Source organism: Stegastes partitus, unplaced genomic scaffold (genome assembly GCF_000690725.1).
Source record: "Stegastes partitus isolate 25-593 unplaced genomic scaffold, Stegastes_partitus-1.0.2 Scaffold1272, whole genome shotgun sequence".
Taxonomy (NCBI): domain Eukaryota; kingdom Metazoa; phylum Chordata; class Actinopteri; family Pomacentridae; genus Stegastes; species Stegastes partitus.
This window is the reverse complement of record NW_007579003.1, coordinates 92,385-107,976: the sequence shown is the minus strand read 5'-3', so window position 1 is coordinate 107,976 and position 15,592 is coordinate 92,385. Positions and strand designations below refer to the sequence as shown.

Below are 15,592 nucleotides of genomic sequence, written 5' to 3'. Positions count from 1 at the left end.
CCGTCTAATAAGGTGGTCGGCGATAGGAATAATAGTTGTTCCTGCTCCTCACGCTGTTTTCTTTTTACTAACACAAAAAATAAAAAAGCACTAAAGCTGCTGCAGAACCAGAGAGAATCCAGCAGACAGGATTGGGCAGCGTGACTCTTGTCCACTAGATGTCGCTCTTCCTCGCCGAATCAAACGGAGGCCTGAGAGGTGAGCTCGGCTGCGACATTAAACTGTAATGTCACTGAGGGCTCATGCGGCTGAAGGATACTTGCCTGGAGCGGGCTGGAAGGCATCGTCCAAAAGTTTGTCCGTGGGGTCGGGGATGTATCGCAGGACCATGCTGCCGTCTCTGCTCGGGAACCCGTTCTGCAACAGAGGACAGAGGTTTTTAGGAAGGTGGCACTCGCTGTGAAGAGGGATGCTAAAGAGAGGGAAGCCCTTTTCCTCAAGTGTTTATTTAAATCTCACCATTAAGCCATTTCTGCTGTGGCATGTTCCAATGCTGCCGTTGAGGCTCTGGAAAAAGAAAACGCAGGCTTTAGTCTCGCAAATTCATAACACAACTGAATGTTCATCTATTAACCATAAAACCTGACATCAAGTAAAGAAGGCGGTTTAAAATGGTACTGAGTGGGCACCTCCAGCACAATGCACCAAACAAAAATTAATCTTTTTTCTTTAAATCTGATTACCTTTTATTTATTTTATTTTATTTTTATTTTTTTAGAGCGTGTGTCTCTTTCGGCCACTCTGATTTATTTTAAAGCCTCTCAGGAGACACTAAGTTCCCCTTTGAATTGTGATGCTAATGTGTTTTTATGGCGCCCGAGAAGAAGTTACAGCTGCCATCCTCGGTACAAGCTGATGGGGATGGAAATAAACATCCAGCGAGCAGATTCGTATTCATTCAGGCAATCTGACGCGCTTTGTTGTTTCTGTCAGAGTCTCCAGTCAAAGGACCGCGGATGGCATAAAACCGCGAAAACCCGGCGAATAGAGAGGACTGACTGACAGCTGTGGCAATGCAATTACTTTCAACAAGAAAAGGAAATTAAACACGCTGAAGGAGCGACCATCTGTAAAAGAGAAACTAAAAAACCTCGACCCCTCGCGAGCCGTGCCCCCACAGTGATATGACTAAAGCAGGCCTTTTTCTGAGCTTTTATTGGACGGAGATTTGAAACAGTGCGCCTGGGTTCCTGTAAAGGTAATCAAATTTAAAGGCTCCTATGGGCTAACTAGGCTGTCAGTGGCCGGCAACGATCCCAGGTAGAAGACCTACGCATGGCCTTCGCTGAACCTGCACAGGAACAGCTCTCCTTGTTCAGCTCTCATCAATCACAGTTCGACGTGGGCGAGGCGCTGATGAAGCAGGGTCAGGACGGGACAGGTGAGCAGCACGAGGGCAGCTGCTAGCGCCAGAGGGGTTCGGTCCAGGTGAGACCGGCCACTTTAGAGGCATGTCAGGACATCTGGGCGAATTCCTCACACTGTACCGTCAGCTCAGCTCTGACTGAAGCAGAAGACGATTGTTTTCAGCAAGCTAAAATAAAATGTTTATTTCCATTCTGAGTCACGCCGTAATGATCTACGCAGAAATCCCAATTTCCCAAAACACGGCCAAAATAGCGCAATTAAATGTTCAAACAGCTGACTGCTTGGTGGTGAAGTGTGCACCGGCCTGACGTTTCTTCCTCCTCTTCTTCGATTAAAGCTGATTTTTACTTTTTTTTTTTTCCCCCCGGGGAAATTTCCAGAGCGCCTCCAAAAAGCAGCTGGTTTTCCTCTTTCACTGTTTGGACAGTGAAGGTCAATGTGAGTGAATCTGGTGTGTGTGTGTGTTATAAAGGTATCGTTACATGTGCTTTTTCATCCCTTAATGAGTCCAGCTGACTCACTGGGGGCTGAAAGTTCACAGCATTAAATACACTGACAACAGTTTGGCTGTGAATCTCCAGTAAGAACGCCGATGGAGCAGGTCAGCAGCTGTTGTAGTTTAAATATCATTAAATGTAGCCCAGGACTTTCCAGTGTCGCTGGGCCTTTTGTTGATGTGATAGAAAATATATTCTATCTTATGTCTTCTTCTCAGTCTACATTCATGCACTTATTTGCTCCATTTTAATCTTACATGGTTGTAATAGGCCTCTGACTATTAATCACATGACACCAGTTGTGTAATTCTAAATCATACTGTCGGTGGACAATCACACCAAAGAAAGAAGAAGAAGTGCGCCCCCTTGTGGAAGCAGGACACATAAAGGAAGTAGTCAGACTAAGAAATCGTGTCAGACAGCATCGCATGAGAGATCATTTACCGACTGCTGGATCTAGTCCACTAAAATACCCGCCAGCTTCACCAATCTCAGGACGAGTGGACCACAATCAGCACCGACAGCATTATGATCTGTGTCACGGTGCAAATGGTGGAAACACTCATGGCTGACTTGTGCTGTCTGGTCTATGACCCCATTCTCCATCTGTCCTCGTGTCATGGTGCCCATTCTGTACCAAACCTACGCCCATGTGTTAAAAAACAATGGATGTGATTAAATAATACATCACCGTTTGTGTTTTTGTTCAGCACATACGACGACTTCGCTTTGCTTCAGCTTTCATTCTAACTGGACAATCGGTGTGGCAGCGCGAGCTCTTTAAAGCCAGAAATGTTGTGTTTAAATTACAGTGTGCTGTTTTTATCTCACACGCCTGCCCACAAAGCAGGAATGAGTCACCGCACCAAGTTTTTCTGAAATATCAGCAGCGGTATTGAAGAAAAAAACATTTCCTTTATTTTTTTTTTCTAGTGCCGGGATGCAGAACTTCTTAGCTTGTGCCAAATTGAAAGCGGTGGCGGCACAAAGGTCACGTCTGAGACACAAATGTCCAGACAGACCAGATCTGAAAACCCCTTTGATTGCTTTTCTTTTCTTTTTTTATATGAAGGAGCTTACTGTGGAGTGAAGCAGCGGGGTGTGGGAGGTGCTCGGGCTGCTGAAGAAGCCATGTTGTGGTACCAGGTATTCATCTGCATCCACGGCGTCCTCCATGTCCTCCCCGCTGATCAGGCTGCGGTAGAATTTAGTATCCGTGGGACTGGGTAGGTGCATGCGGTCATCGCCCTGAAATAGAAAGATCTGCCTGAGCTCTGTGGGTCTCATGCAGTCGCCATCAAACAGACAGCGGTTTTATTTTGAAGTCATAACAAGTCAAAGTGTACCTGGATGACGAGATAACGGGACGGATCCCGAGCCATCTTTGTAAACTCAGCTATTAGTTCTCGGAAATGAGGCCGGCTGTCCGCATCGATCATCCAACCTGGACGGACACATCAGCAGAGATGGGCGAGATAAGTCGACTCAGTAAGATGAAACGTAAATATTCCTATGCGAGGATGTTAACGGAGATGAATAGCAACAGCGAAAACAGGAAGAAGAACGAGGAGATTATAAAAATAAAGCCTTGATTGAATACAATTTATATTAAAAACAGGCTGCAACAGATTCATATTTTTGTTATTGATTCATTCTTTGGTCTTTAAACCATCCAAGGTGGATCATCTCATGGCTTTTATGCCTGATCATAACTAAAGATATTCAATTCTCTGTAACATAAAACAACAAAAATGCTACAGAGTTATCAAATTTAACTATAATCACTGAAAGTCTGCAGGTTGTGTGTCTGCTCTGATCGGGTACAGGCCTTCCACCGAGCTTACATTTCACCATGATCATGTAGACGTCTATGGTGCAGATTGGCGGCTGAGGCAGGCGCTCTCCTTTCTCCAGGACGCCGGCTATTTCGCTGGCAGGAATCCCATCGTACGGTTTGGTCCCAAATGTCATCAGCTCCCAGACTGTTACACCTACAGCGCAGAAAGGAGGACAGTCGGTAAATGTCAGCCTGATGAGCTGTCATTCACTTTGTTTTTGCTCCCAATATATGAAGAAAAAAAAAGAGGGAAGAAATGACAGTGACAGGATGTGCGCTTCTCAAATATCACACAGTATCAAAATAGCTGTGTTGACAAATTGGCTCTGCCTGCAGGAGTGGGAGTTAGCAGGATGCATTTCTGTGTTGGAGGAACTGAAGACGGGAAAAGGAGGAAAGGAAGCCCGCCACTTCTGCCAGGGTCTGCTGATGCTTCTGCCATATTGAGCGGAAGGCTTGATCAAACCCTCGGGAAAAGAAGATTTGGAAGCTGGCCCACTCAGAGAGGCTGTGCTGTGTGTGTGTGTGTGTGTGTGTGTGTGTGTGTGTGTGTGTGTGCGTGCTCCCGGGCTGGAATAAAACTGTTCATGTGGGTTGAGACAACAATCTGTCCTGACGTGAAATTGTCCATCTGAGACTGCCGGTGTGTAGGTGTCTGCTACCTGTGTCCTAAAATCGCAGATGCGGGCAAGATGTTCCCCCCTTTCCTTTTCATTTTGCGTTTTAAAATGTTGACAAGCTTTATTAAATCCAAGAACAACATCCTATCCGAGGCTTCAGAACGGCCGTCCTCCCTCCGCCCCGCTCGCTGCTAAAACACTTGATTTAGCAGTGAATAAATATTTCTCCAGCGAGACTGTCACCAACGCTCAGGAGCACAGAGACCCAGATGATTTACATATCTGAAGTTAAACACGGCTTGAAGCTCGATCTGGGACGCCGCATGGTGGGATCTGCTTTACTGGGTCAGAGGTAGAGCGTGCATTCACAACATGAAGGCTTACCGTAGCTCCATACGTCACTCTGGTGTGTGTAGGTTCTGTTCAGGATAGATTCCAGAGCCATCCATTTAATCGGCACCTGCAGAAGATAAATGAGTGTTTAGACTGCGTCCTGTATATAATGTTTTCACAAACCACGGTGCCTCACTGCATCACTTTTGCTGCCACATGCCTGTGCTTGCAGGGCTGTTCTCACAGATGGATGAAGAGAAAACTAAAAAGCTATTAGCAGCCGTGACTTTATAGACTCTTGTAGAAGCAATATCCGTAATGGCCTCTTAAAAGAAGTGATAATTTAATTCATACCTTACTGACACACAGTCAAATTTGGCCTCTTTGCTCAAAGCACCGTAGCACTTTCTTAGATTGAAATTCAATACTGTCACGTTCAGTGTATAATGTAGCTGCACTGCCACCTAGTGGTGGAGAACTGCAGTAGTCACACATAGGTTTTAATTTTTAAACTGTTAACAATGTTTTTGGATCAAGGATCAAGTCTACTCCCAACCTTAAAGATATATATATATATGTTTGAACTAATGCCTGATTGAAAACTGTCCTGCAATCTTTAATTAACAGCAAATAGCAGAAGCATTTAACGACAGCGACGGAAGGAAATCTCAGCAGTGGTGGATTTCTGTGTTTGAACGTTGTCCAGATATGTTTCTTGAGAACCGGACATGCTTCACATCTGTCCTTCTGGTGTTGACAGGCAATAAAGACATCTGGGACGAAGTCGAATATTGTATCGTCAGCTCGGAAAATCCAGATGTAACGAAGCTCTGCTAATCTAACAAGGCGATGCATCAATATTCAAGGACTTTCTGCCACGGTATGGGATTGCTCACCAAGTTTAGTACAAAAAAAAACCAAAACAAGACAAAGTGTGTAGGTCGCCCTGCAGCTACAGCCCAATACAAGCACATCATGTTTTTTCAGTGAGGAAAAATAGTTCCTTCCAGTGGCACAAAGAAACAATGATAAGAAGAAAAAAAACTTATCTGATTTGTCATTTCTCTTAGAAGTCAGTTCACTGACAGGAACTATTTATATAGCACTCCACTTATATAAGAAACAATCTGGAACAAAACTAAGTGCAAAAAATGACATCTTTCATGGATTGGAGCTTATTTATGGACAGGAAATCATCCGTCACCCAACCATAGATGTGAAAAAAGACTGTAAATGCTGGTAATATTTAAGCCTATTTGTGTGCAACAACAACCGTGGCTATAAATTCAGAAAAATCTTCATGGTTAAGATCGCAACCTTCGTTTTAATATCTTGGTTAGACTCCCACCAACCTTTCCTCCATCCGCGTGGTACTCTTTCTCGTCTGCATTGAGAAGTTTGGCGAGGCCGAAGTCGGTGATCTTGACGTGTTGAGGAGTCTTCACCAGGACGTTCCTGGCTGCCAAGTCACGATGCACCAAGTGGCGCTCCTCCAGGTAGTTCATACCCTTTAGTCAAACAAACGATGAAAGTCATTACATAAGAGCGGAGCTTTCACTAGCTGCCTGACACAGCTGGAAACAGAAACGTTGCGTGATCAGACACAATTAAATAAAAATGTTAAAGCGCTGATATACTTGTCATCGTCGCCCGATTAGTCAGTCAACAAAGTTTCTTGTGTGTTGTTCTTTAAAGCAGCTGTAACAACAAAAACAACCTGACTTGCTTAAGTCTCCTTTGTGTCTACCACACACCCTGAATGACTTAAAACCCCACAAAGACGAGGGATAAACACTATTGTTACTGAAAATAAATGGCAGCGGAAAAAAAACTATTGATGTATTTATTGCCTAATATCTGCTGTAGGTGTGTAAAACAGTAATTACAGTCCCATGCAGGTGCGACCGACTGAACTTGATAGCTTCGGGAGCTCTTACCTTGGCGATCTGCACACACCAGTTGAGCAGGTGCTGGGAGCCGATGTTGTCCTTGTTCTCTCTGACATAGTCCAGCAGGCAGCCGTACGGCATCAGCTGGGTGATGAGCTGCACCGTGGAGGTGAGGCAGATGCCCAGCAGGCGGCACACGTGGGGGTGTTCCACGCTGGCCATCACGTAGGCTTCCTGCAGCGTGAACACAGAAACGTTTTGGTCTTTACAGATGTTGGGATGCAACATAAAAAAAGGCATAATTCACTCTGATGGAGTAAAGGTTCAAGAGGAAGATGTCTGTTTGATTAAAAAGTCTCACAGCCTATTTAATCTTCCACATAAATATTGGTGGAAGCGTCCATATTTATCCTGGCAGATGATTGCTTGAAGAACATATGTGGAGATACACAGTGTTGAGCGACAAGTTCCTCAGCAGCAGTCCTTCACAGCCAGCTCTGTTTTATTGCCCGCGAGTGGAAACTCTAAGTCATCACAACCGAAAAGCAGCTTTAAGAAGGAAAAAAAAACAAAACCACGGGGATAATCGGAACTGGCCAGTAAAAATGGCTTCCTGCAAGGAGACCCGTGCAACAGCGCTTCAAACAGCTGCATTCAGTAAGTTTCCTGTCCTGAGTGCATTAATTGGACCTTCAGTATTTTCAACATGCCTATTACAGAATCAGTATTGTTCGGTAAATAACCACGTCTCTGCCAGGAGCTCTGTAATCTTGACAGTCTGATGACAAAGAGGTTAATTTTCATACAAGGCTGCCCTCGAGCCACGGAGTTCAGAGGACGTCCACCGCAGCCGGCAGATGTACGGTGACGGAGCAGCACGACCACAAAATGACAGGATCTGAGATGCACATCGGTCTGGTTGCGTAATGCGCATTCAGAGCAGGCGGTTTTCTGCGCGCGGCTTCAGGACTGCATTCTTTTCCAGAACACCTCAGCCTTGGATTACACACCGACGCCTACACCATGCCTTCCAGTGAAATAATCCCATTTCCTACAGCCCCGTAACACGACACGTTCTCCATTACAAGAAAAACATGTGGCCGTTGGTTTCAAACAAAGTTGTACGCGCTATAAATTACAGGATACATTACTCCTGAACTGACATCTGGTGGGCAATAACTGTCAGTCACTCCGCGCAGCACACTGAGGCACTTTGGAGCCTTAAAATCAAGTCAAAATATTGTGATGCTTGTGACACGAATTTGCATAAAATGTCTAACTTAAAACCGAGAGCACCCACGCAGTTGAAGGAAGCTGGGAAATCACACTGGAAATGAACTTCTGACTCAGTATTACAGGAAGCTGGGTACAAAAAGTGACCACATAAATCGGTGAACTTACGTCCAAGATCTCTTTGTTTGCTTTTGGTGATGTGGCCTCTCTCAAAACCTTGATGGCCACTGGGATCTTCACATCCTCTCCCTCTGGAACCCACAGACCCTGTGTGGACACAAGTTTCTTATTTTACAGGCTGCAATTACACCTGAATCATGCAGTCACGCAAGCATAAACGTTAGAACTTACAGTGCAATAATACAGATGTGCTGGTTGAGTACAGCCCTGCCCTCAAACATACAGTATACGGTACATTTATCTATTTGCAGGCTTTACTTTGCAAAAAATGTCCTATCAAGGTCTAAAAGGGAAAACTGTCCTCATAAAGGCAGCAACCCAAGAGAACATCGACCTGACTTACATTCCTTCTCTGGAGATTTAGCCTAACCTGAAACCAACCCCAAAATAAACAGTTAACCCTGAGGAGACCAGCTTTTCGTCCCCACATGGAGGATGAGTTCCCACAATGTCGTTGCGCAAACACACATTCCCTCATTAATACGACGGCACCGAGAGTGAAGTCACTCATGCGTGATCTGGCAAGTTAGAAATGTGCGCTCTAATTGAAAAATTGACAACACATGTGGATGAGCAAAAACACTGATGGGTGTTGGTTCTTGGCAAGCGCAGCGCTCCGGAGCTGCAGCTTCAGTAAAGCGCTGCACCGGACTTCAGTTCTGACAATAGGGGGGCGTTTGAGACACAACCCCGAGGCCTTTTATTACCTTGTAAACTGTACCAAAAGCTCCTGAGCCCAGCACTTTGATTTTCTTAAATTCAGGTTCCTTCAGGATCCGCAGCAGAGCCTGGTTTGGCGCCTCTCCGCTCGGGGTGAGAGGTTCCACCAACTGCAAAGACGGATCGAATGACTTGAATACTCAATATGTTAAAATTAAACCAAACGTAGCACATGACAAACGAAACACGTCTTCCTGTCTGAACATGACGTGACTCAGCTCCCTCGTCTCACCTCTCTCTCTTGGAGCAGTCTGCGCATGGTCCTCTTCCTCTTGATGTGGCGTCGGCGGAGCAGCACAAAGACAGACAGGCCTGCAACGAGAGCAGCCAGCAGCCCACCAACTACACCGGCCGCAATCATGGACAGACCAGGGGGGCTGAAAGACAGCGAGCTGATTTAAGAATGCAGACAGAGAACAGAGCACAGACGTAAATTTCAACGAACAAGGAGGTAGCGGGATCAGCACACCTAACTCAGACGAGTGTAATCTTAAGGAGTGACGATCACATCAGCGCTGCTGCGTCTACTCACCTTTTAATGTGGCAGCTTCCGAGGCCAGGTCCGACGCACCTGCGAACAGATCAATGCAGAGAATCTAGTCAACCTGCAATGTCAGCACAGAGCCGCCGTTTTCCTGCGAAGCACCGACTGTCCGGCCAAAACAAATCGCCGCCGTCCCGCTTGCATGTTTCACAACATATCTGATTTCATTTGTGCCAGTGAAAGCGTCCAAGTTCTCTGTAATTTGCTACAAGTCCGCAAGACTAAATAGTTTGAACGGCTGCATCAATCACCGGGGTCAGCTGGGGACTGTTTATTTCCACGCAGACCAGTGATGTATTTATGAAACGCCAAACTATTGAAAAGTTATGGAAACAAATATCGGATTTTTCTTCGTACGAGGCCGCTACGGAGGCTCATCAAAGTGGCTGCGTTCGGCGGTTTAATTCCAGAACCACTTCCCCTGTTACTCATTTGTGTACCACCATGGCTGAATGCTGATTGTATATAACTGTGAAAATTAGGTCTGTTTTCAGCGGGAGCCATTATTGTTTTGTTCTTAAATGTATTACAGACCTCTAAAACTTGATACTGAAACAAACAGTAACCAATGGCAGCCTGGAAGGGACCAAAAAAACAAAAAACAGCATCCACAAACTACAGCAGGCCTTGAACAGAAATAATGTCGAGCGCATCTTATTTGTTGTAAATGGGACAATGTGCAACAGCACCAGTATTGTTTTTCAATCTCGCTTCACAACATCTGTCCTACATTGTCTGATTTCAATAATCTCAGCAAGAATTGCCTCATTTTTAAAGTCGGCCTTTCTCCCCCGATGTGTGCCAACACAACCACAGCTGAACCTTCGGGCTTGGAAGGCATTTGTGCACCAACGTTACGACAGACGAATGTTTGCAACACATGCAGAAGTCGTGCCAGTTCTCAGGACGACGGAACAATGCTTTTACCCTTGAGTGCAGTTCTTGTGGCAGAGCTGGCACACGTTCCTCTCGTCTGCGTACTTCCATACGAGCATGTCGTCCTCCCCCGGCACGCCTTGGGGGCAGCGGGAGACACAGAACAGTCCATCTTGGAAGTTGGCACACTTCGTACAGTTTCCAGAACCCTGAAAGTAAAAAAGACTCGCCGTGTTTACGACTCTATTGGAGCAGCTGTAAATATTATGTTAACCGCACTGTCTCATAGTAATAATTTCTCAAAGCGACCTGCATCATTCTTCCTCATAAAGACGCAAATGTTTGGCAATGAAAACCCGCAGAGTTGATGCTTCAGAGTCAGCCCGGTGAAAAGACAAGTACGATAACATTTCGGTTATCTGATACAGGAGCTAATACTTTCCCTCAACCTTTGGAGCAACATCCAGCACCAGAGCTCCCTTTGGGGACCTTCTATCTTATCTGACTTCAACCCAGACGTTTGTTTCTGATAATGATGCCAGTTATTTCCCAAAAAGAGCCTGAACTTGTTTTTTAATCAAAGGTGGGATTATGAGCTTACAAAAGAAGACAGTCAGATCACACAGTCACACCCCTCATTCAAAACACAACATGTCTTGTGGCTGCGCTGCATTATGGTCTATTAAGGCTGCTGTTGACGGAGAAATCAGCAGCACAAGCACTTCTGGAGCAGATTTAATGCTGCTCAAATATTCATCTGATTCTGAACGGCTGAACATTTCAGATGGTTTGAAGAACGGTTTAAGTGTATTTGTTCTGTTTGTGGCATCGGTTCGGTGTTTTGGTGACAGACGTACCGGCGCGCTGCAGGTCGCGGTCCCGTTCATGCGCTGACACTCGGGGTGACACTCCATGCAGGTTTTGTTCGCGACTGCCTCCCGCGGTTCACTGCAAAAACAAAAACAAAGCCGACAAACTCTCACCGCTGGCACGCCTCATTTCAAACAGCTACATGTGAAGTGACGGTCTTGATCCCTTCTTTGAGGGCAGAAGTTAATTGTAAGCCCGTCAAGATTCAATGTTTGACAGAGATCTCCAAAGATAAACACATGTGAGCGAACGTACCATTTCTGCTGCAGTGTTTGTCTTACATCTACTGGAGCTTTAACTTCAAAATACCTCGGATCGTATTTGGCCTCAGCATTTCTTTCAATAATCCCCAAACTCATCAAATGTCACAGTCGGTGTGTGCTCATGGTACGAAAATAGACTTTGAAGGAGTGAACTGCCGAGCACACAGATCTGATGTTTAGACTGCTTGTTTGTCTAAAACAAGGAGCGCAGCTAAAAGGCAGCCGGTCCCAGATTCCTCCCTTACCCCTCCAGGATGTTGCAGGAGTCAACACAGCTCCCATCACGGCTGTAGTCACGGCAAGCAAAACACATGTCCGGGCCCGGACCCCAGCAGCCGTCCGCCGTGCACTTCCTGTCACATGTGTTGTTCGTCAGAGCTGAAACCAAACATGAAATCTTAAGGAGAGATCTTCCCCGCGTCGTTATCCAATTTTGATATCAAGCCCCACTCATTAAATCTCCCTGACGTAATCAGAAGTTACAAAAACAACGAGGATCTAACTCAATTTGAAATCAGTTTACCACACGTGGCAGCGTTAGCATTTTCTTCTATCATAGCACTTTGGCTGCTGGACTTGAAGAACCTCTTCCAGTGGCTGACGTCGGTGTAGCAGAGGTCCCGGTTCTTGATGATGGCCACGTCTCCGTCGCTGATTTCTCTGAGGGACTTGAGACCCAGATGCTGGATACCGAGCTGAGTTATGACAACACTGCGGCTCCCTCTGCACAAGGTGGAACAGAGAGTCAAGAAGAATAAGAATAAAAAAAAGGAACGTATTTATGACTCGACGCCTGAGAAACTAATGTCTTCCTTGTGATCCAGTGGTTGTGAATCTAAGGGGGGTCTTTACGAGGAACATACCGTTTAGTTCTTCCACGAATGACCTCCAGATTCTCAAACGGACTGAGTGAGGTCATATTTGTTGGCCACGTCTGAATCCACAAATATCCTGAAGCAACAAATGGTTTGTTAATTGTGAAACTCTTTAGTGAGCGTTTTATTGTTATTGAGCATTAGTCACATCTTACGTAGTCTTACCAGTAATTTCCTTAACTGTCTTAAACACATCAAGCTGGGCAGGATCCATCTTCGGTGTTTTGGTGAATGTATCCCTACAAATAATGCACATTATTGGTTTTTGGTGAGGGCGCCCAGCAGTGTCTCACAGCTGACAACATGAAGACTGTAACACTAGTAATGTCCTCGACTTACCCATAAATCGATGTGTGGATAATGTCGATGTTACCATTGATTTTGGTGCAGTTTTTAAAGGAGTCGATGTTCGTAGCATTGATAGACAAGGTGTGAAGCAGGTCTCCTGTTCCCAGTCCGTTGCACGCTGTAGGAAACAAATAAACTGAGTTACAGGCAGTAGTCACGTTTAACACAAGTAATACCTTGATGTTCGTACAGTAAAAGTATTATTGTCAGTAAAATACATGTAAAAATTATTAAGGGTGCTCATTATGCTTACAGTATGATCCATTTGAATTAGCATGTGGCTATCAAAGGTGGAGATAATCACATTAGCTAACTATTTACTATTAGCTAGCTTGTCTATAATGATGTATTATATTGTGTTCATCACAGAATAATATATGAGTTTAAGAGACAGTTTGGCATTTTCTAAAATACTCTCAACTGCTTTCTTGCCAAGAATGAAAAAGATTGTATTTTGCGGCATCGCTTAGCATAAAGCAGTTTAGCCTAGCATAACACTTAGCTTAGCAGTAAGACTGGAAATTAATTGAGCTCTGATCAAAATTGATAAAATCTACTCACAAATATCTATAAAAATCAATATTACTTCATGCAGAAGACAAAGCACATATCTGGCAAGTTGTGCTTTTGTGCTAAGCTAACCGCTAGCTATTGCCATATTAACCCTCTGAACTCCAATTTCATGCGTGGTTTTTGTTCCCGTCACACTTTTCCTGTCTGTGGGCTCATTTTTCACTCCAATAAAAGGTCCTGCTCCCCACAGAAACGGCACAACCATGAAGAAGGACTCACAAACGTCTTTGTTACGTAGGATGTAGAAAAACTAAAGCCACATGTATCTGCTTATACAAGAGATTTCACAATGCACAAAAAAAGCAAAAAAAAACTGGAATCAATATTTTTCCAAGTGGCCCCAAAAAAGGAAGTCCATATAGTGTAGATATTTTACTATTTAAATTCGTCATTGTCTCCATACGTGTCTCCTATCTGCCTTGGTTGAAAAATCTGAATTTTCGACCCTGTTGGTTGCAGCTAAGCTACGAGTAGCTTCCTGGAGGTGCCAAACTTCTCAGCAAGAAAGCAAATAACGTGTAGTCCACAAAATACCAAACGAATTCATTGCAAAGAATTTATACCTCATCTTCTACATGAAGCAGTGGATTAGAAACACAGGTAACACCGGCTGACGAAGACTGACATAAACATGAGGAGTCTTTATAAATGTTTACGACTGTTATGACTAATTTTTTATTTGGGTTATTAGTGTGGACAGGATCTGAGATGCTATAAAGCCGTCATAAACACAGCAAAGCCCAGTCATTGGACTTCAGGAAACTATTTAGCTTCATGTGTTTACATTGCAATAAACTGTCATATGGGGTTGTTGTTGATATTTGTTGTCATGAGACCATTATAGCTGTGTCATTAAATGTGACTTGATCTGGAGGGTGGTAGACTCTAAACTAGTCATCAAACCCTATTCAAATAACCCTAAACCCTCCCAACCCTGACCTTTGGTTAATGGCAAGTTATCATGACAAAGATTGATGCCCATTTTGCATTAGAAAGGACGTAACTGGGCCGCCGCTATAGCTCAACTGGTTGAACTGGCGACCCATGTACAGGGGCTATGGTCCCTGATGCAGCAGTCATGGGTTCAGTCCTGCTCATGGCCCTTTGCAAGTCCTTACCCCTTTCTTCTCTCCAAATTTCCTGTGTCTCTCTCAACTGTCCTATACAATAATGGCAAGAGGGCCAAAAAAATAACTTAAAAAAAAAAAAGAAAGGACATAACTGACAGAATAACACTGAATAATAACAACAGTCCTACACATGTATAGAAACGCTGACATGTGCATGACCCGTGTCAGGTCCGTGTTATGCACCAAACTGCAATATATGTCTCAGAAGCAAAGTGGATGCGCTTGTGTACCTCGGAATTGTGCCGAAGCACACTGCCTAAGAAATGTTCGTAGTTGCGTTTCCGCCGCTACAAACCTGCATCTTGCATATTGTCAGAAACACGTCTCCAGGTTGCACGGCAACAGCTGCACCTCTCACCTTTCGGACACAGCCCGACGCACGCGGCGCATTTCCTGACTCCGCCTTCTTCCACTTCGTATGTGTTGCCGCTGCACGTCCGCACACAGGCGCCATGGTCGGTCACGATGTAGTTATCTGGGGCGATGGCAAAATACAGGATATAGTTCAGTATTAACATCATATCAGAGTAGTACAAAGCATCTGGATGTAGGAAGACGAAGGAAAGTGTTCCTTCCAGCAGGACCATCTCGTGGTAGTTATACAACCAGATATGTAGGCCATACAATATAGGCTAGAGAGTAATACAGAGGCAGACTTGCGTAAGTTAAACTTGCAAAGAGCGGTTGTTGCATTAACACACCCTGAAACTCAATCATTTTCTTTCCCCTGTTGATAAAGTTTATAATTAAACTGTAGCCACTGAATGTTTAACAACCCTGAAGGACGACCTGGACGCTTGTTCAGGACACCACGACGTGAAAAAAGTTTACAATCACACATTCCATATTGCCAAATGAAGCTTTTATTTGTCTTGACTGTGGAGATATAATATTAAATATATCTGTGTCTAGAAGGACTGGAAGTTGATTAAAAAAAATTGGCTATAATACAAAAAAAAAACGTTTCTCTTACGTGGGCAGGTTTTGACACACGTGGCCCCGAAGTTGTACTTTCCAAACGGGTTGGGAACCAGCTGGTGCAGGTTGGGATCGTAGCGCATGAGGCCTGGGCAGGAGTCCTTACACACCCCGTCATCCTGGAAGTCCCGGCAGGCCTGCAGCACAAACAACAGTCATCTGGGACCAAAACAGAGCCCCACACTAATGATAACACTGCATTCCTCTATCACAGCCTTGGCTTAATCCTCAGAGCTGCATAGAGAGGGAGAGCAGACGCTGATGCTCCAGGCGCTGCCAAACCAAAGATTTAATCAGCAGATACATGTCTCATTGGTACTGAAACCAATAACAATATTTCTGATCATAAAAACAGATGCTGCTGAGAGGGAGCTTCGTTTTGTCGGAGGGTTCTCGTTTACGATTTAACGGAGTAGCATGAAATATTCAGCGTATTTGGCTGTTTAAGCTTGTTTTTA

At 44.7% G+C, this 15,592-nt stretch overlaps 1 protein-coding gene across 2 annotated transcripts in view; it reads right to left on the bottom strand.

The window, feature by feature from the left end:
* egfra (epidermal growth factor receptor a (erythroblastic leukemia viral (v-erb-b) oncogene homolog, avian)) overlaps positions 1–15,592 on the bottom strand; it is a 41,847-nt gene that overhangs the window by 3,132 nt on the left and 23,123 nt on the right. The window contains exons 7-27 of one of the 2 annotated variants that reach the window (XM_008298027.1): positions 15,130–15,271; positions 14,515–14,631; positions 12,445–12,571; positions 12,271–12,344; positions 12,094–12,181; positions 11,754–11,953; positions 11,476–11,608; positions 10,955–11,045; positions 10,149–10,306; positions 9,210–9,248; positions 8,910–9,069; positions 8,665–8,787; positions 7,946–8,044; positions 6,593–6,778; positions 6,008–6,163; positions 4,707–4,782; positions 3,710–3,856; positions 3,212–3,309; positions 2,946–3,113; positions 460–507; positions 264–357 (exon numbers count right to left, since the gene is read on the bottom strand). In XM_008298027.1, the coding sequence (XP_008296249.1) occupies positions 264–357; positions 460–507; positions 2,946–3,113; positions 3,212–3,309; positions 3,710–3,856; positions 4,707–4,782; positions 6,008–6,163; positions 6,593–6,778; positions 7,946–8,044; positions 8,665–8,787; positions 8,910–9,069; positions 9,210–9,248; positions 10,149–10,306; positions 10,955–11,045; positions 11,476–11,608; positions 11,754–11,953; positions 12,094–12,181; positions 12,271–12,344; positions 12,445–12,571; positions 14,515–14,631; positions 15,130–15,271 (2,524 nt within the window). The remainder of the gene's footprint in view (positions 1–263; positions 358–459; positions 508–2,945; positions 3,114–3,211; positions 3,310–3,709; positions 3,857–4,706; positions 4,783–6,007; positions 6,164–6,592; positions 6,779–7,945; positions 8,045–8,664; positions 8,788–8,909; positions 9,070–9,209; positions 9,249–10,148; positions 10,307–10,954; positions 11,046–11,475; positions 11,609–11,753; positions 11,954–12,093; positions 12,182–12,270; positions 12,345–12,444; positions 12,572–14,514; positions 14,632–15,129; positions 15,272–15,592) is intronic. The other variant, XM_008298028.1, reaches the window with a different exon arrangement.